Source organism: Cryptomeria japonica, chromosome 7, assembly GCF_030272615.1.
Source record: "Cryptomeria japonica chromosome 7, Sugi_1.0, whole genome shotgun sequence".
NCBI classification, from domain to species: Eukaryota; Viridiplantae; Streptophyta; class Pinopsida; order Cupressales; family Cupressaceae; genus Cryptomeria; species Cryptomeria japonica.
Window position 1 is genome coordinate 73538281 of NC_081411.1, and position 25154 is coordinate 73563434.

At 33.0% G+C, this 25154-nt stretch overlaps 1 protein-coding gene across 1 annotated transcript; it reads left to right on the top strand.

Moving 5' to 3' along the window:
- Positions 1 to 2545: 2545 nt before the first annotated feature.
- On the top strand, positions 2546 to 5684 carry LOC131045717 (LOB domain-containing protein 1-like). Its single transcript, XM_057979310.2, has 2 exons — positions 2546 to 2707; positions 5379 to 5684. The coding sequence occupies exons 1-2, from the start codon at positions 2546 to 2548 to the stop codon at positions 5682 to 5684; spliced, it is 468 nt and encodes a 155-aa protein (XP_057835293.2).
- Positions 5685 to 25154: the final 19470 nt, after the last annotated feature.

The following is a 25154-nucleotide window of genomic DNA, read 5'->3' on the forward strand; positions in this document are numbered from 1 at the left end:
TATAGCTCATGTTTTCTCATATATGTCTTCATTTCCAACACTTTGTCTTAATTCAACTAGTTAACTTACAAAAGAGAGTCAAACATATTCCATTTCAATCAATCTACTTTGCATTTAGTTCTAATTTGATTAGTGACTGAATAAAGTGTATTTACCCCCTCTTTTGAATGTAAAGGCATCTACACAAAGCAAAAATAGGTGATTTGGTGATTTCTCCTTCATTGTTGCAAATTGCCAAGTCACCTAATTTTCCCCTTTACATTTTGGTGAACTTGACTCCTTATACTTCATATCTAAGAATGCTTCAATTTAACAATTCAAGTTTGCATTTATATGTTCAATTTTAAAAAAAATTAAAATTAAGTGGTTAAATAAAAAACCCCTAATTTTTAATTTTAAAATTGAACTTGTGAATTGCATAGATCTTGAATTAATTTGAGTCCTTGTTTCAATTTCAAAATTCAGTTTTCCACCTTGCAACATTCAAATTGTCTAGTTATCATAGTGAAATGGTTAGAATATTTGTTAGTATAAATGTTGTATTTGTTAATTTACATTCATAAGTGCATTTCATTGGTTTATATAAACTCTCTTTCATAATATATATGATCATGAATATGTGCAATTATTGTGTTAACATGCTAGTTGTTAGTGATTCAATCAATGTCCTAGATTTCATCATGCATGTTACCCACATGTCACTAGATACTTTTCCCCAATGACTCTTTCTCTCTCCCCGCCCTCTCTCTCTCTCCAAATTGAGAGAAGTCAATGGTTCCTATGCTATATGAACAATTAGTTGTCAAGATAATTATTTTTATTTATGTTTCAACAAAACTTAAGATAATCAAATTGTTATTCTTATTATTTCCATTTAAACAATTATTGCAACAATCTAATAACTAAAGATAGTTAAAAAAAAGTAATAAGATGGGACCCTAAAAAATCTATCTAACCAATTTTTATAGATGGATTATTTAACAAGTACAAATCATGGATTTTGACAAAAAAAAATCTCACTCCTATTGTTGATTGCATTGAGACCTTTTCTCTAGTTTCTAAGATCAAAACCTTAGACCTTGCTCTTGTTATTTGGTATCTATTTTTTGGCCAAATTTTTTGTTGTTTTTTCCTCTCTCCATGCTTATATATTAAAGATATGCAATAGTGATAAAATAAATGTATTTTGTAAGTAAAAATGCTTCTAGAGTAATGCTAGAGTGAAGATCATGTTTGTTTGTTAGATGTAACATCTAGGTGAAGATTAATATATACTTGTTCTCTTTTCCACATGGATTTTTTCTTGAATTTTTTCTTTACGTTTTTTAATATCTTTCTTTACTTTACTATACTTGTTCCAATTTTTCCTTTTCTTCAACATTTAATTCTAAAGTTGCTTCAATCTCTTCAACAATCTCTCTTAGATTCTTATTATCTCCTTTTACTATAGATATGTTTATTTTCATATTTGGTTAATCTTTTTATGCATTCCTAATAAATAATTAAGATTGTCTCACCTTTATTAGTCACATCTTTTTAGAGATCCCTTCACAATTCTCCTTCTCCATATTTTCTCCCAGGAATTTTTTATGTGCTCACACAACATTAGAACTTAGAGGTTCGAGTTTATAGTCATTTTCCAAGTGTTTTGCTTCCCAAATGTTCTACTAACAGCTGAATTTGAGTTTTAATTTCATGAGGTTTCAAAGTGTTATGTTTTGTTCTTTTTACCCATCTCCATTGCCTTGGTCATACTTCTTTAGTCGGCTTTATTCTTCCCTACAGGTGAGAAAACACCTGTGAGTTGTCACAAATGGTGTGCGCTTTCGCAGATAAACAGTAGATTCTGTGAAACTAGAAAAAGGTACAGAGAGGAGTACTACAGACCAACTCATGACATTTAGAAAAAGAGTCCGATTCTGATGGTACGTACAGTAAATGAAACAGTGGCGAAGCTGGAAAGGAATAAACTCAACCACAGTAGTAACCGATGAGCTTGTGTCGGCAGTTTTTTTGGAGACGCGTGAGAAAGGGCCCCAAATGTTTAGTCTTTTTCAAATGCGTGGAGAAAACGTCAGATATATGCTCTAATAAATTAAATCAAGTGCTGTTTTATTAAATCTATTATCAGAGGAGAGTGCAAGGTGCGGTGCAGCTAAGTATACAAGATATGATATCTTTTTCCCGTCTCCACTAACAATGTATATGCCATTGTACTACAAAACCATAGAACAAATACTTTTATTTAAAATTACTTCGTTCGATTTCTCATGCGTTTTTCCTACGTTTTCTCACAAGTTTCCAAAAGACTGGGAAAAAAATAAAATAATGTTTTACTTTTTTTCAATTGCCATTCAATAATTCAAGGTTCTTCGATCTTTCGTGGAAAGGAGGGGCAATTAGCTTCATCCAATAAGAAGAATGCCGTCTAGGAAAAAATAAAAGCTCGTGCATCCCACTGAGTTTGTGGCTCAAATTTTATCACTGAATTATTAGAACTGCATTATAAGAACTGTTTATGTTAGGGTTTGTATTACCACAAGAGATGGGGAAAAGAATGATTGTTTCCTGCGCTGCCTGTCGATTGCAACGCAAGAAATGCTCAGAGGAATGCATTTTGGCTCCCCATTTTCCTCAAGATGATCCGGACAAATTCACAGTCGTGCAAAGAGTGTATGGAACTAGCTATGTCATAAAACTGCTTCAAGTAAGTTCTTACCATGAATCCAGTTTTATTTTTTTGAAATGGGTTTTAGTTCTTGCTTTTGAACAGTCATCTTTTGTCTAAAATTTGTTTCCTTGACTATTAATTAAGATTCACATGATATGTTATGCAAGTTTTGTAAGTGCTTAACAGGCACTTAAATTAAATTTTTGAACAGACTTGCTCAATTCTTTTAATCTGACTTTACTTCTTGGGGATTCCTTACTTTTCATCTGCATTGATTCTTGAGATATGAATTTTCTGTTCCAACGGTTGTGATGATCAGAAGAAAATCTGAAATAGTTGAGAAAATATTTTCATATTTTTTTAGTTTTTTTAGACATTAGTAAATGGCATTTTTGAAGGCTTTCACGGCATTTTTAGCCCTTGAAAGTGGCGAAAGAAATGCCAATATTTCTCTTACAACTCTTGGAGACCTTTCCAACGAGTTAAACGGTTCGTAATTTCGAGTCCCGAGCAGAAAGTTATGCCTAGTTAAAGTTAGGATAAAATTTCATATAGTTTTTTGAAATTTTTGTAGTTTTTAGATTTTATTATGTAATAAACAAATGTGACTGTTGGACTTCGATTCTCAAGAGGTTTATGTGACCCTTGGAATCTTATGAACTTCTATATGTTGTTTTTTTGAATGGAATAGATTATATTTTGGCTTGCTTCAATTCTATGCTTTCTAGTTCTTGTAAACAAAATTTACAATACCACGGGTTCTCACTCAGGTGTTGTCATCTGAATCCATAATTCGGATCATGTGAGTAATCAGATTAGGGCTCTGGCCATAACTGGAGTTTAATTTTAATTCAAAAGATTCAAATCTTTGAGGACCACGTGAGTCTAAGCTGAGAGCTTAGTGGTTTTTTCAAATAATCTTTGAGGACCACTGAGCTCTTGGCTTAGATCACTCACATGATCCTATTCTCTACCCTAACTATGTGAGTCTATGATGGGTTAAATCTTAGCAAACTTGTTTGTAACCTATTTCTTTTTGTATTATTTGAAAAAACCGATATTTATAGTAACCCCACTCAAACAATAATAAGAAAAGAGATGAAAATACTAATACTATAAAAAGTGATCCAATTTTAAACAAAATTCTTGCAAGCTAAATGCATCAAAATTTTAGGCTAGAGAATAGTTCGAGATCAACAAATTTTGAAATTTTCTTTAATTTAAATTATATAATAGAGAATATGGTAATGATTCATAGTTAGGACATGGCTAGAGAGTAGTTGGAAATGAACAATTTCTTCGAACCCAAATGGATCATGATTTTATGAGGATGATGAATATTATAGTTACTAAGGTTGAAATTGGCTCCATATTTAATTGATACTAGAAACAACTATGACTAGAATAACTAGAGCTAATTTTCTTCATTATAATAAAATTTTGTTCAATATTCATTAGAATAAAATGTTCTTGATTAAGGTCAGTAGGGGAAGGGGCTCCAACCCATTAAGTTCAAAACAATAAGATTAAAAAACCAAAGGAAGACTTGGAAGATTGGCCAAAAGGCCAAACTAGAAACTATATATAGTAATTACATATATTGAGAGTATCACTAGAAAACATCATACTCCATAGACAGTACTAAAGAAACAACAACTACTATAGCTAATAGCCAAAAAAAAGTACACACAAAACTCAAACAGATTGAGTCCTAGTTTTCAACCATTTTTTCGATCATCACCTCCCAACCTATAGTAGAAGATGTCTTTTCATCTTTCATCTTCTCAATTTCTCTTTCTTTCTTTATTTTTCTTTCTTTTCTTTCTTAATAGGTCTCTTGTCAATATTTGATGCAACCTTCACAACTCCTATCACTGTCTTACACATAAGGGAATTATTGATCTTCACAATTTAGCCCATGACCTTTTCAAGGGAGGAAATTTTGGCTATATTGTATTTTGTTTGTTATGTGAGCCTGATAGCGAGTTCTCAGCCCTTCCTTCTCCATGGGAAAATATATGAACAAAACAATTTTCCAGATGATGCTCAAAAGAAAAAACCAATTTTGGGTCATGAAGAGCCCCTCTAGTTGTTGTTTTGGGTCATGAAGAGCCCCTCTAGTTGTTGTTTTGGTCCAACAAAATTATACTAACTACAGGAGTATCAACCATAGATTGTGGTTGGATACTGAATGCACTATCCAGCCTCACCCCTATAAAGACAATTCATTTTTAAAAACATAATTTACTATAAAAAGTTTATAAAATCATAATTTATTAAATAAAATTATACTTCAAATGATTTTTATTTAAAAATTTAAATTTTTTTAATAAAAAACATTAAAATTAAAAATTACACACTATTGTTAAAAAAGACATATATATTAAAATGAATCTCTAAATCATTATCGCAATTATTAAATTTTAAAACTTATGTATATCTAATCTCACTTTTAATCAATTCTATTTGATAAGAGAACAAATACTTATGTTTTCCAATTTAAATATTTCTCAAGTACTATGACACAACCACATCTATCATTGTATTATTCTAAATGTTATCCTAAAAAAGTTTGGGGTTATTGTAAATTGTCAGCAATTATTTTGGTTTAAACCTATAATATTTAAATTTCTAATGTGATAGATGTTTGAATAAGTATGTATTAATTTGATTGTGAGACTCATTTATTTATGTAATGTTGCTTTAGGACTTGGAGACCAAGCAAAGAGCGGACGCAGTAAACAGTTTGGTGTGTGAAGCAAGTGCAAGAGTGAAAGACCCCATCCATGGAAGTGCTGGAGTTATCCATGAACTACAGAAGCGAATATCTGATTTAGAATCTCAGTTGGCAGCCAAGCAAGAAGAGCTCACGAATACGCGTTCAATGCTTGATATGCTTGCATTTCCCATGTACACTACATCTCCTGATGTTCAAGATGTTTTATATCACACTGACACAACTGAAGATATTGTGTATGAGGAGATAGATCCAATATTGTGGGAGCCAATATGAGGCTGAGTTGATGAAGGTCATGTTTAAGTTTATACAATAGTTATGACTTGTTTTGTTTACTACTCTATGTAGCCTTTTATGATCTCCTTATTATAATTATAATTTTTTTTTAATAAAAATATTACAAAAATCTCAAGCATTATATTTATGTTTCATAAATTTTAAAAAATTATATTATTTCAAATATAAGATCATAGTAGTGTGAGGTTTAATATATTTGTTATGTTTAAATTTATATTATCATTAAATCTAAGTCCATTCTAGTATAAGTTTTAATATATTTGATAATAACAAAGAATCTAATTTTGCATAATGAAACCAAGCATTGAGATATTCAAAATCATTTGACCATGAATCTTGTGGTAGAAGAAAAAATTGAACTAAAATTTAGGATTACTAACAATCAACTTATCGATGTGTTTACCCATATCCAAGTTTCTTATCCTATCTAGTGTAGGATCCTTATCCTTTATCTAAAAACTAACAAGCTTTTCTATTGCAAGCAGAAATAGTGTGGCTGCTGCTTCCCAAAAAGAGATTTAAAATGACAAAGGTCATTTAAGATTAAAAGTATATTTCATCGAGTTTAAACAAAAAACAGGGCATACTGTTTTTTCCTTCTGCCAATGCTGATCACTTAAGTTTGGGTAGTGGCTTTAAATTGTTTCCAGGACTTTCAAGTAACAGAAAATTAAGACCATTGGGGAAACTGAGGTTTAACAAAGTTTAAATTAACATACGTATAGAGAACAATATTACATTTATATACAAATAAAGAATAAATCCACCAAATTTACGCAAACTTAGTACACCTTGCGGTAGAAAGCAATGGAATAAACACAGAAAAATTAAGAACATGAAAAAAAATAAAAAATTATTTGTATCTATATACCAGGGAAAAATTCGAAATAGACATCGCACAGTGCTAAACAAGAACATGAACTAATCATGATCCATGAATTCCTAAGAAAATCAAATGCAATACGGTTAAAACGAAAGTTGAAAACAGAAGAAACGCTATTCCATCACGTTCTCTTAACGAGATCAAAGTTCGATACTCCAATTACTGCCACCCCAGTGACAGTGAGCACCACATATGATTATTCTGGGAAGGAAGTTTAGAAAAAATGGTGGTCCTTGTAGCTTTTTTGTTTCAAACATGAAAGACATCGCTGCTGCCCAGGGAGGGGTCATCTAAAATTACAATGGCGTTTCATCTGTAAAACATTGAAATATCCATGGGCTTTCTAGTAACACAGAGTTGACCACGGTGGAACTTCAGATTTTATTAAGCTTGGATATGCAAATTGAAGCATATCTTATATAGAAATAAAAATATATAAAAAGTTTAATGGGTTTTTGGTTTGTTGGTAAAGTTGAAAAGTTCTTAATGAGTCCAACTGCAATCAAAACTTGCTGTGTATCATAAAAGATGAAACTGAGATGCCTGTCAGTCTTTGTCTTTTAGTCGAAAAGGTTTCAACCTAAGACTCATACTCTTCAATTGAAATAACTAAAACTACTTTATAAATAAAAACTCTTACATTAAAAAAACAATATAAAATCGAAAAACAAAAGCAAGCATTCCATGGAACCTGAGACTGACCAAACAAGAGCATGATGCAGTGTACAACAATCGAAGATTTAAAAAGTTTCTATAGTTTATTAAAATATATATACGATTTATAAGTATTAGACAATGTCTTACAGCACATAAGAACACCCCACTCCATCTCAAAGCCACTAACTCAAGGGAAGCAGATGCTCTGCCTCCCTCAGAACTGAAGCAGATTTAACAATGTTTATATTAACTTTATATACCCCTCCCATACACAGCAGTGTTATTCTTGTGTTCAGTATTAAATAAATTATTCAATTGCCTTCATCCTTATTAATCTTTGAAAACATCACAAAACGGAAAATCAATAGCTCTTTGATATTGTTTAAGATTTGACATGCCCATTAATACAGACATCTTCCTTTTGATGAGAATACAGCTGGATGAAATGCTTCTTTTTACTTTTCATCGTCTCTTTTGCAACTGTAACATGCTGTATTATATCTCACATCCACTGGAGTAGATCACATGTTTATCTTGTCATCTCCAGATAGAACAGTACAAGAAATGCAAGCAGTTTATGCCATGCCCATGCATATACTGTCTACAAAGTGTATGATCTGGAAAGGAAAAAAAAGAAAAACTACAAATCAGTCATATATTGTGTGTTCCAAACAAGTGGCTAGTTCACAAATGAGTTAAAGCTTTCATTGACTTACAAGGAAGAGGGTCTTGCCTATAAGAAACATTCTTAAACACACATGTTAAAGATTTACTTAACCAAAAACCATTGCTCTAATCGATCAACCACCACCGCATAAGCATCCTATGCTCTAAGGAGGAGGAGGTAACTTGAGAAATGAAATGCATGCAATTGAATATTTTCGAGAATTCCCTTGTTTTTAAAAATATGTAACCGACCATCACATTGTCCTCGTACGTACTCTTTGTCGTATAGTCGCGGCATATTTTGTCGCATTTTCCAACGACGTACTCTGTTGAAAATGTTTCGGTGCATTTGGTCGTATTCTTCTCCGCCCACTTAGGCATTGAGGCCCATGTTGCGGCACTTTTCAACGCGTTCTCCGCCCACTACTTTCTTGTTGACCAAGTTTGCTTAGATCAGAAAGTTTAGTTTTTGTTAGCATTTATGTCTTGTCACAGGCCTTTAATGGACATGTCAAAATCTTTATGTTTCAAATTTTATGATGTTGAAGATTTTCACAATATTTATTTGGTCTTCGATTTATATAATTGAATAAGCATTCTAAAAATGTTTATATATATATATTTATTGGGATTTGCCTTATAAATAATAAGGTTTACGAGAAATGAGCGTGTTTCAATAGTGTCTATTCTGATGAGTATGATTCTCTAAATGTTAATTTGGTGTGTCAATTGTGTAAATAAAGAGTCTTAGAGAGGCTTGATCTACTACTAACCTATCTATATAGTGTGAGTGGGGTGATCCTTGTTGGGTCTCTACACCACTACCCTAAAATTCTAAAACACGATTTCACTTTTAAAACTAGGGGCCGCCAACAAGAAAGTAAAGCCAATGTTCATCCATAGTTTATTGAAGGTTAAAGAAATATTGATGACATTGGATAGACTCAACTACACTTTGGGCTTAGCTCAATCCTAGGAGGGTATTTCTAGAGATGAACTTGAACAAGGTTTTAGCATAGCATAAAATGTGAACACATATTATACAAGTCAAACTGATATTCAAGTGCAAGTTTTAATTTTAAAAGGGTTTCACTAAAAAAAATACTCACTACTATATCCTCTTATATAGTTGATAAACACATGCAAAAATGCTCCACTAAAAATGATTCTTCAATGGGTTACTTTAGATGTTTCCTAGGTTATACCTTGAATCATAAAGTGCATACACACCTACGTAGTCTTAAAATATTGGTTACATATTTTAATTGTTTTGTAGTGTTGTAAATAGTACTTCTTTAATTATGAGTCCAATTCCACACTCTCCTTAGAACTTATTTTAATTTTCCCATTCCTCTAATTATTCAAGACTTTTTCTTGTATTAAATTAATATTTAATTCAATATTAACACTCTCTTGTTTGTACCCTTATTTCAAGTCATACTTTCTCCTATATTATTTTAAGCTTATATGGGTCCTATATCATTTAAAAGTTCAATGCACCTTTTGTCCTACTTAAATATTGTCATCTTTAATATAAATTAAAAATCTAGTATCAAGGCCCTATTATCTCACGACCCTTAAAATTCAGGCCTACGTTGTTGGGACACTGGGTACACACAATATCTAATGCTTTTTGGCTACAGTTTGGGAGGATAAAGTGTCGGCCTTGCCACTTTTAGATCTATCTTCGATGCAAATCAACTATTATTGTAAGTCTAGCAAAAGTTGAATTTACGTTGAGAATGCTATAACACATCATCCACAATCTATTTCCTCATCTAAAATCATTATTATCACATCCTTCCAATTCAATATTTATTATTCTTTAAGAGAAAATTTGAGTTTAAGGAGCATCAAGCTACAACAAGGCATCTTTAGTTATCTTTTCATGATATATTTTATGATGGTTTATCATGTTATTACATGTCAACACATGGAAAACTTAACTTAAGAGCATTGCATCATCAATTGAAGGTATAATCACTTCAATCAAGCATTTCCATTCAAGAATTTTACTTTAGATTTATATTTCTTTATTATCATTGTTGTAGGTTTGTGTCCAAATTGGGGTTTGATTCAGGCAAGCCTCTATACAACACAACACAATTTTACACTCATTTTTTGTATATCCAAGTTTATAAATAATTTAAGGTTCAAATTGAGGACACAAGAGCACAATGCAAATAGAAATAGGACCAATGAAGCAAAATTTATTACAAAAGGGAAGGACTAGGGTGCTTAGCCCCATGGTCTAGGTTATTTGAGTTGATAAGTGACCAAAAAGAAGAATGGAATCTCTTAAGTTAAATTCGATATTTGTTTTGTACTTAGGCAACTATGAAGACTAGGGTAGCTAGCTATAGTGTCCACCTAGTTTCAAGTTAGATATCTATGATAGGTTCCTCTCTGCATCTCCTTCATTGTTTTGTACATGTTGATTCATTTTTAAACATGCAATTGTTTATTTATGGTGTTTATTATCAATGTTGCATCATTTATCCTAGTTCTTAAATTCCATCTCATCTAATCAATCAAACACTAAAGAGAACTCTACCATTGTAAATTATATCTGCATATAATTTAAGCCTTGCTTACACCTCACCTTGGTGCTTTAGCTTTTGATGCATGATGGATGTTTTGATTCTACTCACACCACCTACAATCTTGCATTTCCACCTTCTTTCTTGCCTTCGCTCCAAGTTTGAAACCTGATTGTCAGGATGATGGCGCCCAATGCCTTGGTCCTCTTAATTAGAACTCATTTTTGGTCCTCACAACAATCATCTTAGATGAGTGGGAAATTTGATACCGTGTTGAGCTACTTTAGAAATTCAATTAGTTATCGAGTAGTCAAGTATAAAAGGATTTCTACCCATCTCAATTGAAAAATAGTCTAACAACTCTATTATTCTAATTGCAAATTCAATTCATGTTTGCAAACAATCAATCATTCATCAAGCATTGGATAAGATGTAAAGTCAAGATCAAGCATTCAAGTTGGCATCCATGATCAACCATTTATGAGGACATTCTACAAGACATCCTAAAACCCTTGCATGAGGATTAAACAAAACTTAATCATTGTATACATTTGAATTACAAGCATTTTGTTTCAAATCTATCCTTTTCCTCTAAAGCAGAGCATCTTTATGCAAACTGCATTTCAATTACTATTTCAATTTTAAGGTTAATTCCTAAATAGGATTTTGACCTAAGGAAAACCCCTATCCTTTAAATCTCTCTCTCTCTCTCTCTCTCTCTCTCTCTCTCTCTCTCTCTCTCTCTCTCTCTCTCTCTCTCTCTCTCTCTCTCTCTCTCTCTCTCTCTCTCTTGTATACAGGGAACAAGATCAGAAGTTGTACTTAGGGATTTTGACAAACTTGATAGTGATGAACAAGTTCAACTTTTGACAGATTGCAATTTGGAGGACCAAGGAGAATCTATACTACTCGGTCCTAAAAAAACAAGCTAATTTTTTGCAAATAGGTTCTAAACATATTAATTTGCCTAGATCTCAGTTTTTGGATTTGTGGAATATTTGTAGTGGTTTGTTTTTGACAAGTTGATTCATTTTTTCATTATTTTACCCTAATTTCATAATTACCTTCCAATTTCAACTAAGAAAGAGGGTAACTAATAATAACTAATATCATCTAATTAGAATTTCAACCTTTTCCCTATTTGGATTGTGGCTAGATTTATTGGATTCACCCCTCTTTCAATGTGTTTGCTAATTCATCTTGTTAGTATATTTTTTATGTTAATTGAAACCCTAATTCCAAATTACACCAATAAATTTTGGTGACCCTAACTTCTTTCATTTTTTTCTCTCATATGATGTCTCAAATATAATTTTTATTCACTTCAATATTTTAAAACTTGCACTCATAAATCATATTTTCAATTGAATTACATAAACTTAGTGGTAAAATTAACAAAAAACCTAATTTATAATTCTAAAATTGTCTTATGGTTTTCTTTCTTTTTCAATTGTGTTTTAGATCTAATTATTATGACATATGTTCAAATATAGAAGCATCTAATATCCAATTTCATAAATCACAATGCTTAATTTATTGGTTAATCAATAATTTTTATAAAGGATTGCATTGTTTAATCATAGTTTTTCAGTTTTGCATCAAATTTACCTCATTTGTGAAAGAGTTTTGATACCCTTAGTCCTACATACACAAAATTAGTGAAAATAAGTTATAGACTTAAGGCTTCCCAAGGTTTAAACACTAGGGAAGCCTTAAGTAAATATTTGGAGGTTTAAACAAATGACACCTTTTATCCCTCATTCTCCTCATACTTCTCATGATGCGGACAAATCAATAACTATGGTTACTATTGACCAATTGGAGAAGATTGATAACAAATTTGACAATCTTTAGAAATGGATGGGTCAACAATGCCTGGATAGGAAGGCAATCCCCTTGATTAAAGGACTAAAATTAATGGTGAAAAATGATAAGATAGGTAGGGATTTCTTGTGTTTCCTTGCTCATATTGTTGATACACATATTATGTCAATGAAGAGTTGTGCTACAGTCCTTGATTTTTCTCAACCCACTAGCCAAGTTAACAATTCTATTCCTATGCCTACATCATTTCCTAGTGTTCCTACATTTACATCTTCTATCGTTGACTATTTCAACATAAAATGTTAATCCTACATATGTTAGTCATGAGTGAATCCAATTAATCAGTATTCTTGCATACTTCCTTCCACGAGTCTTCAATTTGTTTCACAACCATATCCCATGCCAACATATCACAATGTTCCCTCTCTTTATTCTCAACCTTTTCCTCCTTACAAAAACATTTCTCCTCCATAGCAATTGAATATGTCCAATTTCAATTCATCCATCAAAGCAATCATTAATAGCCTAGCTCAAATTGTTACATCCTTACAACACTAATTTGATTTCGTAACTCAACCCAAGTTCAATGTTCCCACCTTTTATGTACTGAGCCCATTATCCAATGATATTGTTCGTGTGGTTCCTCCTAAGAATATAGAAGTCCCTCAATTGGAGTTATACAATGAAGAAGGTGACTCATTGACTCATATGAAGACATTTCAAAATTTGTGCAGTGATTTTTCTCATGACCAAAGACTCACATGGTTAAATTGTTTACTAGAACTTTTAGAGCTAAAGCCTTGAGAAATGGTATTGATCTTTATCTCCTTATTCTATTACTTTTCAAAAATCACCTAATGCTTTCATTAAATTTTTTTAAAATAACATTGGTCCTAATATTATTTTGACTAATTTGATTCATTGTAAGCAAGGAGTTAAAGAAAAAGTGACTAATCTTATTGGTAGATACAAGCATTTGCATTCTCAAATTTCTTATCAAATGCCTGATCATGATGTTCAACAAATTTTTATTGCTAATTTATAAAAAGACATCAGAGATAAGCTTCGATTTTCTAAGTTTACTTTGTTTATGCAATTTTTGTGAAATGCTTCATAATTATCAACTTTAAATGACTCAATTTGAATCATCCTTTTCAATGGCTTTAGTTGACAAGAGTGAGATTTCTCAACAATCATCTATGAAGTTCAAAACCAGCTAAGGTTTCATTGAGATAAATGACAACATCAATACTCAAGTAGAAACCATGACATCAGGTGTGACACATTTATCCAAATGCTTTAGGAAAGAATTAACCCCTCTTTTTAAGTCTTTGCATAGTATAATGTTGAGGTTGATGAATGCTAATGTGTTGCAAATTCTTCCCATCAAACGAATTGACAATTTTAAATCATTTCTAACTTACCATAGTCCTATATCTTTTTCTCAATATCATCGTCAACCTGGCCATCATACAAGGAAATGTTACCAATTAAGAAATAAAATCTAATACTTCATTGATAAAAATATTATATTCATAGTTGGTGTCAATGACAAAGGAAATAAGTTTGTAGCTCCTCCCAATCAAAACCTCCAAATCTTTACCAATTTGTTGCCTTCTCATTCAACTAATGTTTTTGAGTCTAAGTCTCTTGATTTTTCTCCTAATGACCTTGGTATGTAATCTAATAATATTGTTAACCTTATTGACAAACCTATTGTAATGTCCTAAATTGTACTCCCTTACAATTTAGTCCACATTTTGGGCCCTCGCCTTAGTGGTCATCTCCCAATGCTTAATTAAGAGATAATTATGCTTATATCATGCAACTATGACCTTGTTTTCATTTCATGCATCACATGGCCCCTTAGTTTTGTCTTAAAATAGAGTAGGACTAGGGTATGGCACTCTGGTCCTCACTAGGACTACGGCGTCATGGCTTGATCCTCCTTAATTGGGCTCTATTTTGAATCCCTCTTACATTATCAAATTTGAGTGAGAAATTTTTCTTTGTGTCATCTCATGTTGGGAAATTAGCATGTTTTTCAACAGACAAGTATATAAGAAGGATTTACCCTCTCATTTTCATACATGGACATCATAAGAGAAGGGTAAAATTATAATAATCCAGCATTGAAGTATTCCTAATCAAGCATTTCTAGTGGTCTTCAAGGCTGCCTTTTTCATTCTTTAATTGTAGAGCATCATTACATCTTTCATTTAAAGGCATGTGTGTGTGATTAGGTTTTTTTCATGTGCATGCCATTTCATACAAAATATGTGATTACATTCAAGAAGTAAAGCATCATTATCAATCATTGCAAATCTCAGGTATATACTTTCAATATTTATTTAAGTATTTGTAATATTTTAATCAAGGTTAACTCCTAAACTAGGGTTTGACTTAGGCAAGCCCACAGTCCCAACCTATTTCCCTTTCCTTCTATGTGTAGGAAATAAGTACAAGGGTTCAATATTGTAAACATGCATTATTCACAAAGTCGAATCAACCTTGTTTGGTGTGCAAACATTTAAGAGGACCAGAGTGATGGGCATTTTAGTCCCAACATTTTTGGATCTTTTTCGATGATCAGATTGGAATCTTTTTATATTACTCAAATCTAGGTGCGTGTCTCACTTCAATGAATGTAACTCATTATTTTTCCATTTTTATCTTCATTTTTAGCACTTTACCCTAAATTCATCAATTAAACTCACAAAATAGGGCAAAAAAATACACCACCTTGAATGCAATCAAAATTTTCAATCATATTGGCATAGCATAACTAATGATGATAACGATGAGGAGATTATTGGTATATGGAGATGATGATGAGATGAGAATATGACCAATAAAGTTATTGTTGGCATAACTTGCAAAGTTGATGGAGATTGTTTGCTAGATGATGATGATATAGTTGTAAGTTGTTTGATGACTTTATTTGTTCTGTCATTGATGGCAATCATATTTGTTGATTAATCTAAGTCATCTAGGCCTATAGGTAGAGGAATGTGTTAGACAAAAAAACTGCTAAACCAGTTTACAACAAGGTAAAGAGGAACAATGTGATGATCAAGACACCAATACAGACGATTGGTGAAGAGTGAGATGTTTCCGTTTGGAACATATGTTTATGAAATTGGCATGAGTCTATGATTACAACCGCATCAACAGATTTGAAGTATTGAGCGAATTATGATTGACTGTCATAAACTCTGTGAAGAAGAATGTATACCAGTAATGATTTATGGTTTGGCAGTGAATCTTATCATGTTAATAAATTAGTGATGACATCTCAGAATCCATGTGTGATGATAAGATTTCATTTTAGTGTGTACAAGGATCACATTTCTTGGGAAACAAAAAAGTGCTTAGTATAATGTGACAAGGGTTTTATGGCTTATCAAATCGATGTGTGGTGATGAGCAGTGATCATTCAATAGTGAAAATTGTCTTAAAATTTGTTTTAATGATTTGAGATGATTTTTATTGATCTACATAATGATTTGTAAATGTAAATTCAATGTATTTTAAATATAGTTAGGCTTATGTAATCGACCTAGTTGAAAAAGTGTATTTAGGTTGAGTTAGAGAAGAGATTTTGGGCTGGTGATTTGAGAAGAAGAGCATGATGAACCAGATTTGAGTGTCTACATGTGTGTAGCAAAGTTGAGCTCAAAAAGATCTATACTGGCTATGAGAATTTGCCAAGATCAAGAGCTCAATAAAAAGTGCAATAAAGAGACAAAATAGATGATAGGAATAAACTGTATTCTATCAATCTATGAAAATACTAATCAACTGGATCATCAAGCATTGTTACATAGAATGAATATGAGCCTTCTTATATAGGCAAGGCTACATAGATATGTCAGCACACAAACATGACATGTGGCTCATTAAGAAATAAGGGTAGGTAGGAAATAGGTGTTGTAGGTAGGATAAACAATATAATATTCCATGTGAGGTTGACCACCCACCGAATGTGGAATGTAACAACAAGATTAGACCACAAAAGCTGGAAATTCTCCTACACACACTATCCCAATGTGGCACAAACACCCAAGTGTCTCATACCAAAACTAGTATGATATGCATGCACCTAAGTAAACTTAAGTAAGGTGTAATAATATCCAACATGAATAATTAATTACACCAACACCCCTCCTTAAGTGCAACTTAGGGGAATGCACTTAAGTCTACAATGCATCTAAGAAATGCAATATGGGTCTCAACTACTAGGCCATGTTAGGCACCCATGTACAAATGCAAATGCACACAAACCAATGCAATGAAACCTCTCACAAAGCGGGGAAAAAGAGAAAAACCCAATGGGGAAAAACCCTCCTCCAAAAAGAGAGATGAAAACTATACAAATAACTCTCATAGAAGCATGTGAAGGATAAAACCCCATGTGAGGAAAAGGTCCCCCCCATATGAGAGAAGAAGAGAAGCTAGGTAGGCCCCCCTCAATATAGAATCTGCACCAATGGTAGAAGCTCGAAGATGAATTTAGAAATTGCTCCACTAACGTCGAACAAAATTCCTCTCCTTAGGAAGCAACAAAACCAAAGGTGTATCCATGAAGTTTCCCCAATCATGAAGGGAGGATGTAGGAAAAAAAATCATGATGAATGAAGTCTCTGAAAACTGCTCAAGTGTCCCCATGTCGATGCTAAAAGTTACCCCCTCCAGAGGTGGTGAAGTGCTCCACACTATTGAAAAAGGAACTCCAAGATCTAGTGGAGATGAATGTAGAACAATATCCAAAGACTCACATGTCTCCTTAAAGAATAAAGAGACCTCCTCCAACTGCAATACAAAAGTATCCACAATCGTATCAACCTTGAAAGAATGATCATGTAGAGAATGCACAAGAGGGTCAGATTGTTCCCTCACAACAATCAACGTAGGATCATCTTAATCAAAGAGAAGATGAATGTCATCAATGATGTCTCTAAAATTTACAATGTAGGACTCCACAAACAAACCTGCAATGTCTGTCAAGTAGTTATCTCGATGAATTGAAGCTGGAAGACTTGAAATATCTTCCTGCACTGAATCACAAGAAGGAAAAACTATCGCGCTAGCTGCATCATCAAGTACAATAGGTGATGTGATATCAATAAGAGGAGATGCAATGGAAGGCTCAAGAATGGGGTCACATGTGAGAATCCCTAAGTTCAAGTACCCAAAGTTCTCTTCAAAATCTGAATCATCAAGTGAAGAATCAACCTCATCAATAGGACCAAAATGTGAAAAGGAGTACAACCGAGATGCATGATCAACCAGCTTAGTCGCAATGATATCTCTAGTCTCCAAGTCTCTAATGATAATTGAATCATGTGTGAACTCCACAGTTTTCCTAGTTGTCCAATGTGTGATTTGATAGATGGAAAGAAGATTGTTTGTCAAATGGGGTACACACAACACATCATTGAAGGAGTTATCCCCAATGGAAATAGATCCTTTCCCAATCACATCCATGTATGTATGATTCCCCATCAAAAATTTGTGGCATGTGGAAAGGCTCAAATGAAGAGAACATAGATTGCAAAGATGCCATATGATGAGAAGCCTCTGAATGTAGAAGTTATCTCCCTAAATCATGACTTGTGGTAGCATAAAGAGCTTGTCCCTTTCCTTTATCTGTCCTAAAAGAGTGATCCTTTACTTTTTCTTTTTCCTTCGAAGAAGAAGCCGATGTAGACATTCTAGAAGGTAGGTTCATTTTGTTCTTCTCAAGAAGATTCTTCAATTCATCAATATCCTTGTTGTAACAATGTTGTTCATCATGTCCCAACTTCTTGCAATATGCACAAAAAAGATTGTCCTTATAGGATTTATTCTTAGGTGAAAATGTAGAATCACCTTGTTGTGGAGAGGATGATTGTACTCCATCGTGTTGTGGTTTTGACTTAGGTTTCTTTTGATTCTTTCCTTTCCATTGTTTTTCTTGATTCCCCTTATTAGCCACCAAAGGTTGTGCCTTTGAAGATTTGGAAACCATATCTTAGTCAACTTAGATTTCTCAAGTATCAACATCTTCATGAAGGTATCAATTGAGGGAGAAGTGTATGAGGAACCTTGAGCTAACCTATGGGTGTGAAAGCTAGATACAAAGGCTGCATACTTTGAAGGAAGCTTGTCCAACAGGTTATAAACCAATTGAGCATCCTTTTTGTCAATTCCATAATCCTTTAGCTTTAATCTTAGATCATTGGATTTTGTGACATAATCTTTGATTGTATCAAAATGCTTGGGATCCAGAGTTGTGAGTTCATTATCAAGCTTGTAGCCCTTAATCTCATCAAGTTGACCATACAACTTCTCATAAATTTCCCACCCTCTTTAATTGTAGTACACTTATCAATGTGAAAAATGAAGTCATCTGATACATACTTTCTAAGAGTTCCAAGTGCCATAGAATTCTTAGTGACCCATTAAATTTTAGCATTAGTATTAGCCTTAGGATCAGGTAGTGCTGTAATAGTTCCATTTACATAATGAATGAGTCCTTTTTTCATTAGTTTACTCCATGCCTTAATCTTCCATGATGCATAATTATGAGGAGTTAAAAGTGGAAATTTAGGAGAACCCATAGCACCAAAATGAAAAAAAACAAGATAGAGTGAGGTACGACCACATAAGACATCCCCCCCAAATTACTCAATCAAGAAACCCCCCATAGAAAAAATGGTGATTTGACACTTATACATAGTGTGTATACAATGGGCCACTTGCAAAACAATGTAAGGTGGACTTCTAATTTCAATTTTACAACTACCTCAAATAGGCTATAAGAGACTCCAACAAATACTGCAAGTGATCTAGACTGAGATCCAAGCAAAATACAAGTACCAAATAGGCCAAAAATGACCAAATACCAAAAGTATAATTTATACTCAAAATCACTGCAAACTAATGGTAGTTTATGAAAGTAGACAAAAAATTATGCACTTTCAAAAAAAATGGCATGTGAAAAAGAGGTCATATGACCCCAAACGAAGCCTCTGAAGTTGCAAAATCGGGGATTAGATAGGCACAGTCATGAAGATTTGCAAATTCTAAAAAATTAATTTATCAAAATCAGAACATTCCTCCACCACTGCAAAGAGCATGAAATTCTAGCCCATTTAAAAACAAAATGCATCGAAAAATGATGTCCTGAACCCAAGATATTGCCATTTGATGTTCGCCTATCAAAGTGAAAATGCAAATGGAGAGGGCGCTGAAAATCTCTACATATGCTGACGTCAGAAAAGAATATTTTCTAAAAATATACTGATGCTAACAAAAAACTTTTACTTTTTCATAATGTTTTTTGAAAAAGTTTTTATTTATAAAAACTTTAAAAAAATATAAGTAGAGGGGCCCACGTGGGGCCTCCTCACCTCACACTCCACATCCCAAACAAGTGGGTTCCTACGTGGGATCTGAAAATAAATTTCAGCTGAAAACTATACAGCCTTACACGTATTCTTAGCTTGTGGAATAAATTACACCCGTTCAAAAATGAATATACTGTGCAAAGGAAATGTGGGTCGATGATATATGAAGCTGAGTCAATATAACCACTACATGAATTGGGTCTGCAACAAATGACGATCAATGCTGGAGATAATATTCATATTTTGCAAATAAAACAACCTCAACAATAAAAAACTAGTCAAAGTAATGCCCAAAGAACATGCCGACAAGGAGCATATATGAAGGTGCACCAAATGAAGTGGTGTTGTATGCAATCGATCAAGAACCTGTTGCAATAATTTGATGCCAATTGGACCTGAACACCCAAGGTGAGAAGGGCAACACCAATACACCTACAATCCAAGAGATGGCTCAATATGACATTGATATAAGATAAGATTGCCACATAGAGGGCTCACAGATCTGGCAAATGCAATAGAAATCAGGCCAATGCAAGTGTAGAGGCTGACCTAGGATCTAATCTGAATATAAGCATATTTGTAGTCAAAATTCATGGAAACAACCTCCAGAACTCAATTGTGATATCCAACTCATTGTTAGACGCACCTAGAAAGAGCCGCTCTGCAGATCCAAAAATTGAAGCCTCCAAAATGACTAATCAAAGAAGCCATTTAGGCTCTGATACCATGTAAGATTTTACCAAGATCAAGAGCTCAATGAAAAGTACAATAGAGAGACAAAATAGATGATAGGAATAAACTATATTCTATCAAGATGATAATACTGATCAACAAGATCTTCAAGCATTGTTATGTGGAATGAATATGATCCTGCTTGTATAGTCAAGGCTATATGGATATGTGAGCACACAACTATGACATGTGGCTCAATAAGAAACAAGGCTAGGTAGGAGAAACAATATAATATTCCACATGAGATGGATCACCCACCGAATGCAGAATGTAACAACAAGATAAGACCTTAAAAGGTGGAAATTCTCCTCTACACACTATCCTAATGTTGCACAAACACCCAAGTGTCTCATAACCAAACTACTTTTATATGCATGCACCTAAGTAAACTTAAGTATGGTGTAATAGTATCCAACATGAATAATTAATTACACCAAAATGAAGAAGAGTATGATGAACCAGATTTGAGTTTTTGCATGTGTGCAGCAGAATTGAGCTTAAAAGGATTTGTACTAGCAAGCAAGAAAGTGTTGTGATTAGATCATTTGCCTTGTTGTTCCCTAACAGTTACATCAGTTTGAAATCTCTGAACTGGGTAGACTTTAGAAAGTCTAATATTGTAAATCCCTTCATCGAGTGGCTCATTAAATTGACTTTAAAATCCTCTAACAAGGTTACTCCTAATAGGGTAGAGCTCGTAATAGGGCTAAGGTGAAATCCCTTGATCGGGTGACTCCTAACACGGTCTACTCTTAACTGAGCATATTGTAAAGCTCCTAATTGGGCGCATTCCGTAAGAGTGCACATATTTGTGGGTGATAATTCCCACCATTGTTTTTCCCATTTGGGTTTCCACGTGAAAAATATTTATGTTCATATCTAGTCGTTGCATTATTGGTTTGAACATTTGTTATCTTTACTATGTTTACTTTTTGATGAACACTTGAGTAAATGGTTTGGTAAATCTGCTAATTAGTATGTTTGAGTAGTTACTGGTATTGTTTTAGAAGTATTACAGAATGATATAACTATTGATTCACCCACCCCCCTCTCATTAGTAACTGAATCCTCATAATAACAATTTGTATTAGAGTACTATGTCCTCTTTGTGCAGAAGCTTAATCACTTGAGGTATAGATCTAAGATGATGAAGAAGGAGGGTCCTAAGTTCACAAAGGATAACTATAGAATTTGGAGTGATAGAATGAAGATCTACATCAAAGAAATGGGATGATAGTTCTGGGATTATGTTGTTCATTAGTATTCACTTGCTACTGGTACTCTGACTATAGACTAGCTTAAGGAAAGACATGAATATATTCAAGCATTGGAAGGCATTGTAAGTACTCTTTCTGATTTTGAGTATATTGATGTTCATGGTTTAGAAACCCCTGTGAATTTTGAGAAAATTTGAAGTTGATTTATGGTGGAGATGAGAATGTGCAAAAAGATATAGAAGAGAGCCTAAGAGGCAAGTTTGATGACATGAAGATGATGGAAGGTGAGAACAACACCCAGTATGGACAAAGGATAAAATAAGTAGTTGGAGGAATCAAAAGTGCTGGTGGATCCATAACAGAAGACACGGTGGCAAGTAAAACTCTTAGAAACTTATTTCCTTCTTATTCTATTGCAGTATCTGCTATCCAAGAATTTAGGTCAGTTAGTAAAGATAAAGTTATAGTTGACTCTTTGATAGGCAAGCTTACTACTTTTGATTTGAATAGCTTTGACAATAGTGTATCTAAAGTAGAATCTGATTTCAAAGAATTTGTATCTAATGCACCAACAAGAAAATAAAAGAATGAATATAGGTCAAGTCGTCATGGCAGTGGTAATGAAGAAATGGATGGTGAACATAACCTGATGATTATCGAGGCTTTATTAGCAAAGAAACTTTCTAGAGGCACGGGTACGTACAAAGGCAAGCTTTCTCTTAAGTTTTTCTCATGTAACAAAATAGGACATATTTCTACTAATTGTCCTAACAGTGATCAGAAGAAAAAGTTCAGAAGGTTTAAGGGAAAAGGTAAGAAACAATGTTATGTTGCAGTTGATGAAGGTGTTACCGATGAGGAATCTGATGATGAAGATAATGAGGAGTGGGTAATTGATAGTGGTTTCTCACATTACATGACCAGTGACAAGAACAAGTTCATCTCACTTGAAGAATTTGATGGTGGAGTAGTGAGATTTGGCAACAATACACCATGTATGGTAAAAGGTAAAGGTTTAATTTCTTTAGAAGGAAATATTAATGTTGATGATGTGTGTTGGCTTGAAGGATTGAAGTAAAAACTCTTGAGTGTTGGTTAGCTAAATGATAAAGGTTATCATCTTGAGTTTAAGAATGGAGTGTGTAGGATTTTGGGAAGCAAAGGAGTACTGATTACTACCGCTAAACAGACATAAAGTAACTTATTCCTTCTCAATACTATTGTTAACAGTTGTTTAGTTGAAAAAGTTGATAGTTGGTTATGTCATAGAAGATTTTATCATTTAAATTTTGATAATTTGGTTAAGGTGAGAAGGTCAAGTAGGGTTAGACGTATGCCCCAACTAGTCAAACACAATAATGTGATTTGTAAAGAGTGTCAGTTGGATAGGATGACTACTTCCTCTTTCAAAAGAAAATCATTTTCTCCTCAAAATATTTTAGATTTGGTGCACACTAATTTAGGTGGTCCTATGAGGACTAGGAGTTTTTATGGTGACAAATATTTCATGATATTTACTGATGATCATTCAAGAATGATGTGGGTTACATTTTTGAAGGAGAAGTTTGATGCTTTCAACAAGTTTAAGGTATTCAAAGCCTTAGTGGAGAAAGAAACTAGTAAGAACCTAAAGTGCCTAAGATTTGATCGGGGTGGAGAATTCACATTAGTTGAATTCATGAAATACTATGATGAGAATGGAATGAAGAGAAAACTATTTTCACCAAGGACTCCACAATGGAACAGGACTCCAGAAAGGAGGAACCATACCATAGTTGAAGCTTCTAGAACAATGTTGATACAAGGAGAAGTACCTAAAATGTTTTGGAGAGAAGTAGTCAGCATTGTAGTATACACAATGAACTAGGTATTGGTCAAGAAAGGTAGTGACAAAAATCCCTATGAATTATGGTATGGTCGTACTCCTAATGTAAGTTATTTCAAAGTCTTTGGCAGTAGGCGTTACATAAAGAGAGATGAGTATACTATAAATTTTGATCCTAAGAGTGATGAAGGAACATTCCTTTCTTACTCAACTAATAGAAAAACATTCAAGTGATTTAATCAAAGAACTAGAAGATTGTGGAAAGTGTTAATGTGAAAGTTGATGAGTATTCTGACAAATTTGATGATACCAACAAATTTGATGTAGTAGAAGAATAAAAGATAGTGATCATTGAACCAAAAGTTCAAAATGATGTTGAGCACAATAGTGTGGAGGATACTACTCAACCGAAAGATGAAGAATATGAAGATGAACAAGAAGAAGAAAATTCTATACCCGAACCAGTTAGACCTAAATATGTAAAGTTGAATCACTGAGCAAATAAGATAATTGGAGATAGGAATGTTGTAGTTCAAACAAGAAGAAAGATTAGAGAAAGTGCTTGTCTGATTTCCATAGTTTGACAATGAGGGAAGCTCTCAAGGATGATGATTGGATAAAGGCTTGGGTGAATTCACAATGCTGATTCCCACTTTTTGCTACATCCTGATTTTTGCTAAAATCATACATTCTTTTAGAAAATATAATGATTTAAGCTTTAATAGGCCCCATTTGAAGTAATTAATTGAAGAGAGTTAGATCAAAGGCTCTTAGATCAAAATTTCTTGGATAGAACCTCTCTACTTCTAAATCATACTTGAAATGGAGTCTCCTTTGCATCTATCATATGTTGATAAAAAACCAATTTTACATTAGATTTTGGGGGGTCAAATGAATTCATTTATAATTTATTTTTAAAGTATTTAGTCCTCGTTATAAGCTTTCCAAATAGTATAATTTTTTAATATATTTAATTGCATTAACATATTTTTATTTTATTTCTTATGAATGTAGGTTTTTCACCGAACATGAAGTTCTTTCTTCAGTGCATTGAGAAAAATAGTAAAATAATTCAAAAAAAATTGAAAAATATCTATGCACTAGGTATTGATGTATTCTTTCTAACAAAAAAGATAAAATTGAATTATGATATATAGAATAAGTTATATGTTCAAACATACACCTATATCCAAATTCTTATTAGTTGGACTTCAAAACTTAATAAAATGAAAAATATTCAAGACAATGAAACATCAAACTAGGTGCATGCCCGGGGTATTGATGTTACAAACCAAAATTCAAAATAATTAAGTTTTTATCATTTATAGAAAACAAAGTTATGCGTTTCGGGATGATATCACTCTTAAAAATGTCGTTTGTTGTAAAAAACTACTTTCTGAGGTAGATGGAAAAATCAATAAAATTTTATTAAAAAAAAATTGAAAAAAATATATTTAGAATCTACAAACAATATGGTACAAATCACTAGTTTACGTTATCTTCAAATTCTTAACGGTTTAAAATTTATAGGTGTTGGAAAGTGAAGGTTTTTTTCAAAATGTTCATCTAAGTTTCAAAGTTTGTCAAAAAGTGGGATACTATATTGTGAGTTCACCCACTATGAATGAAGAGCTTCATCAAATAGATAAGAACAACACTTGGTCACTTGTCCCTAGACCAGCTGATAAAGATGTGATTGGTACTAAGTGGGTGT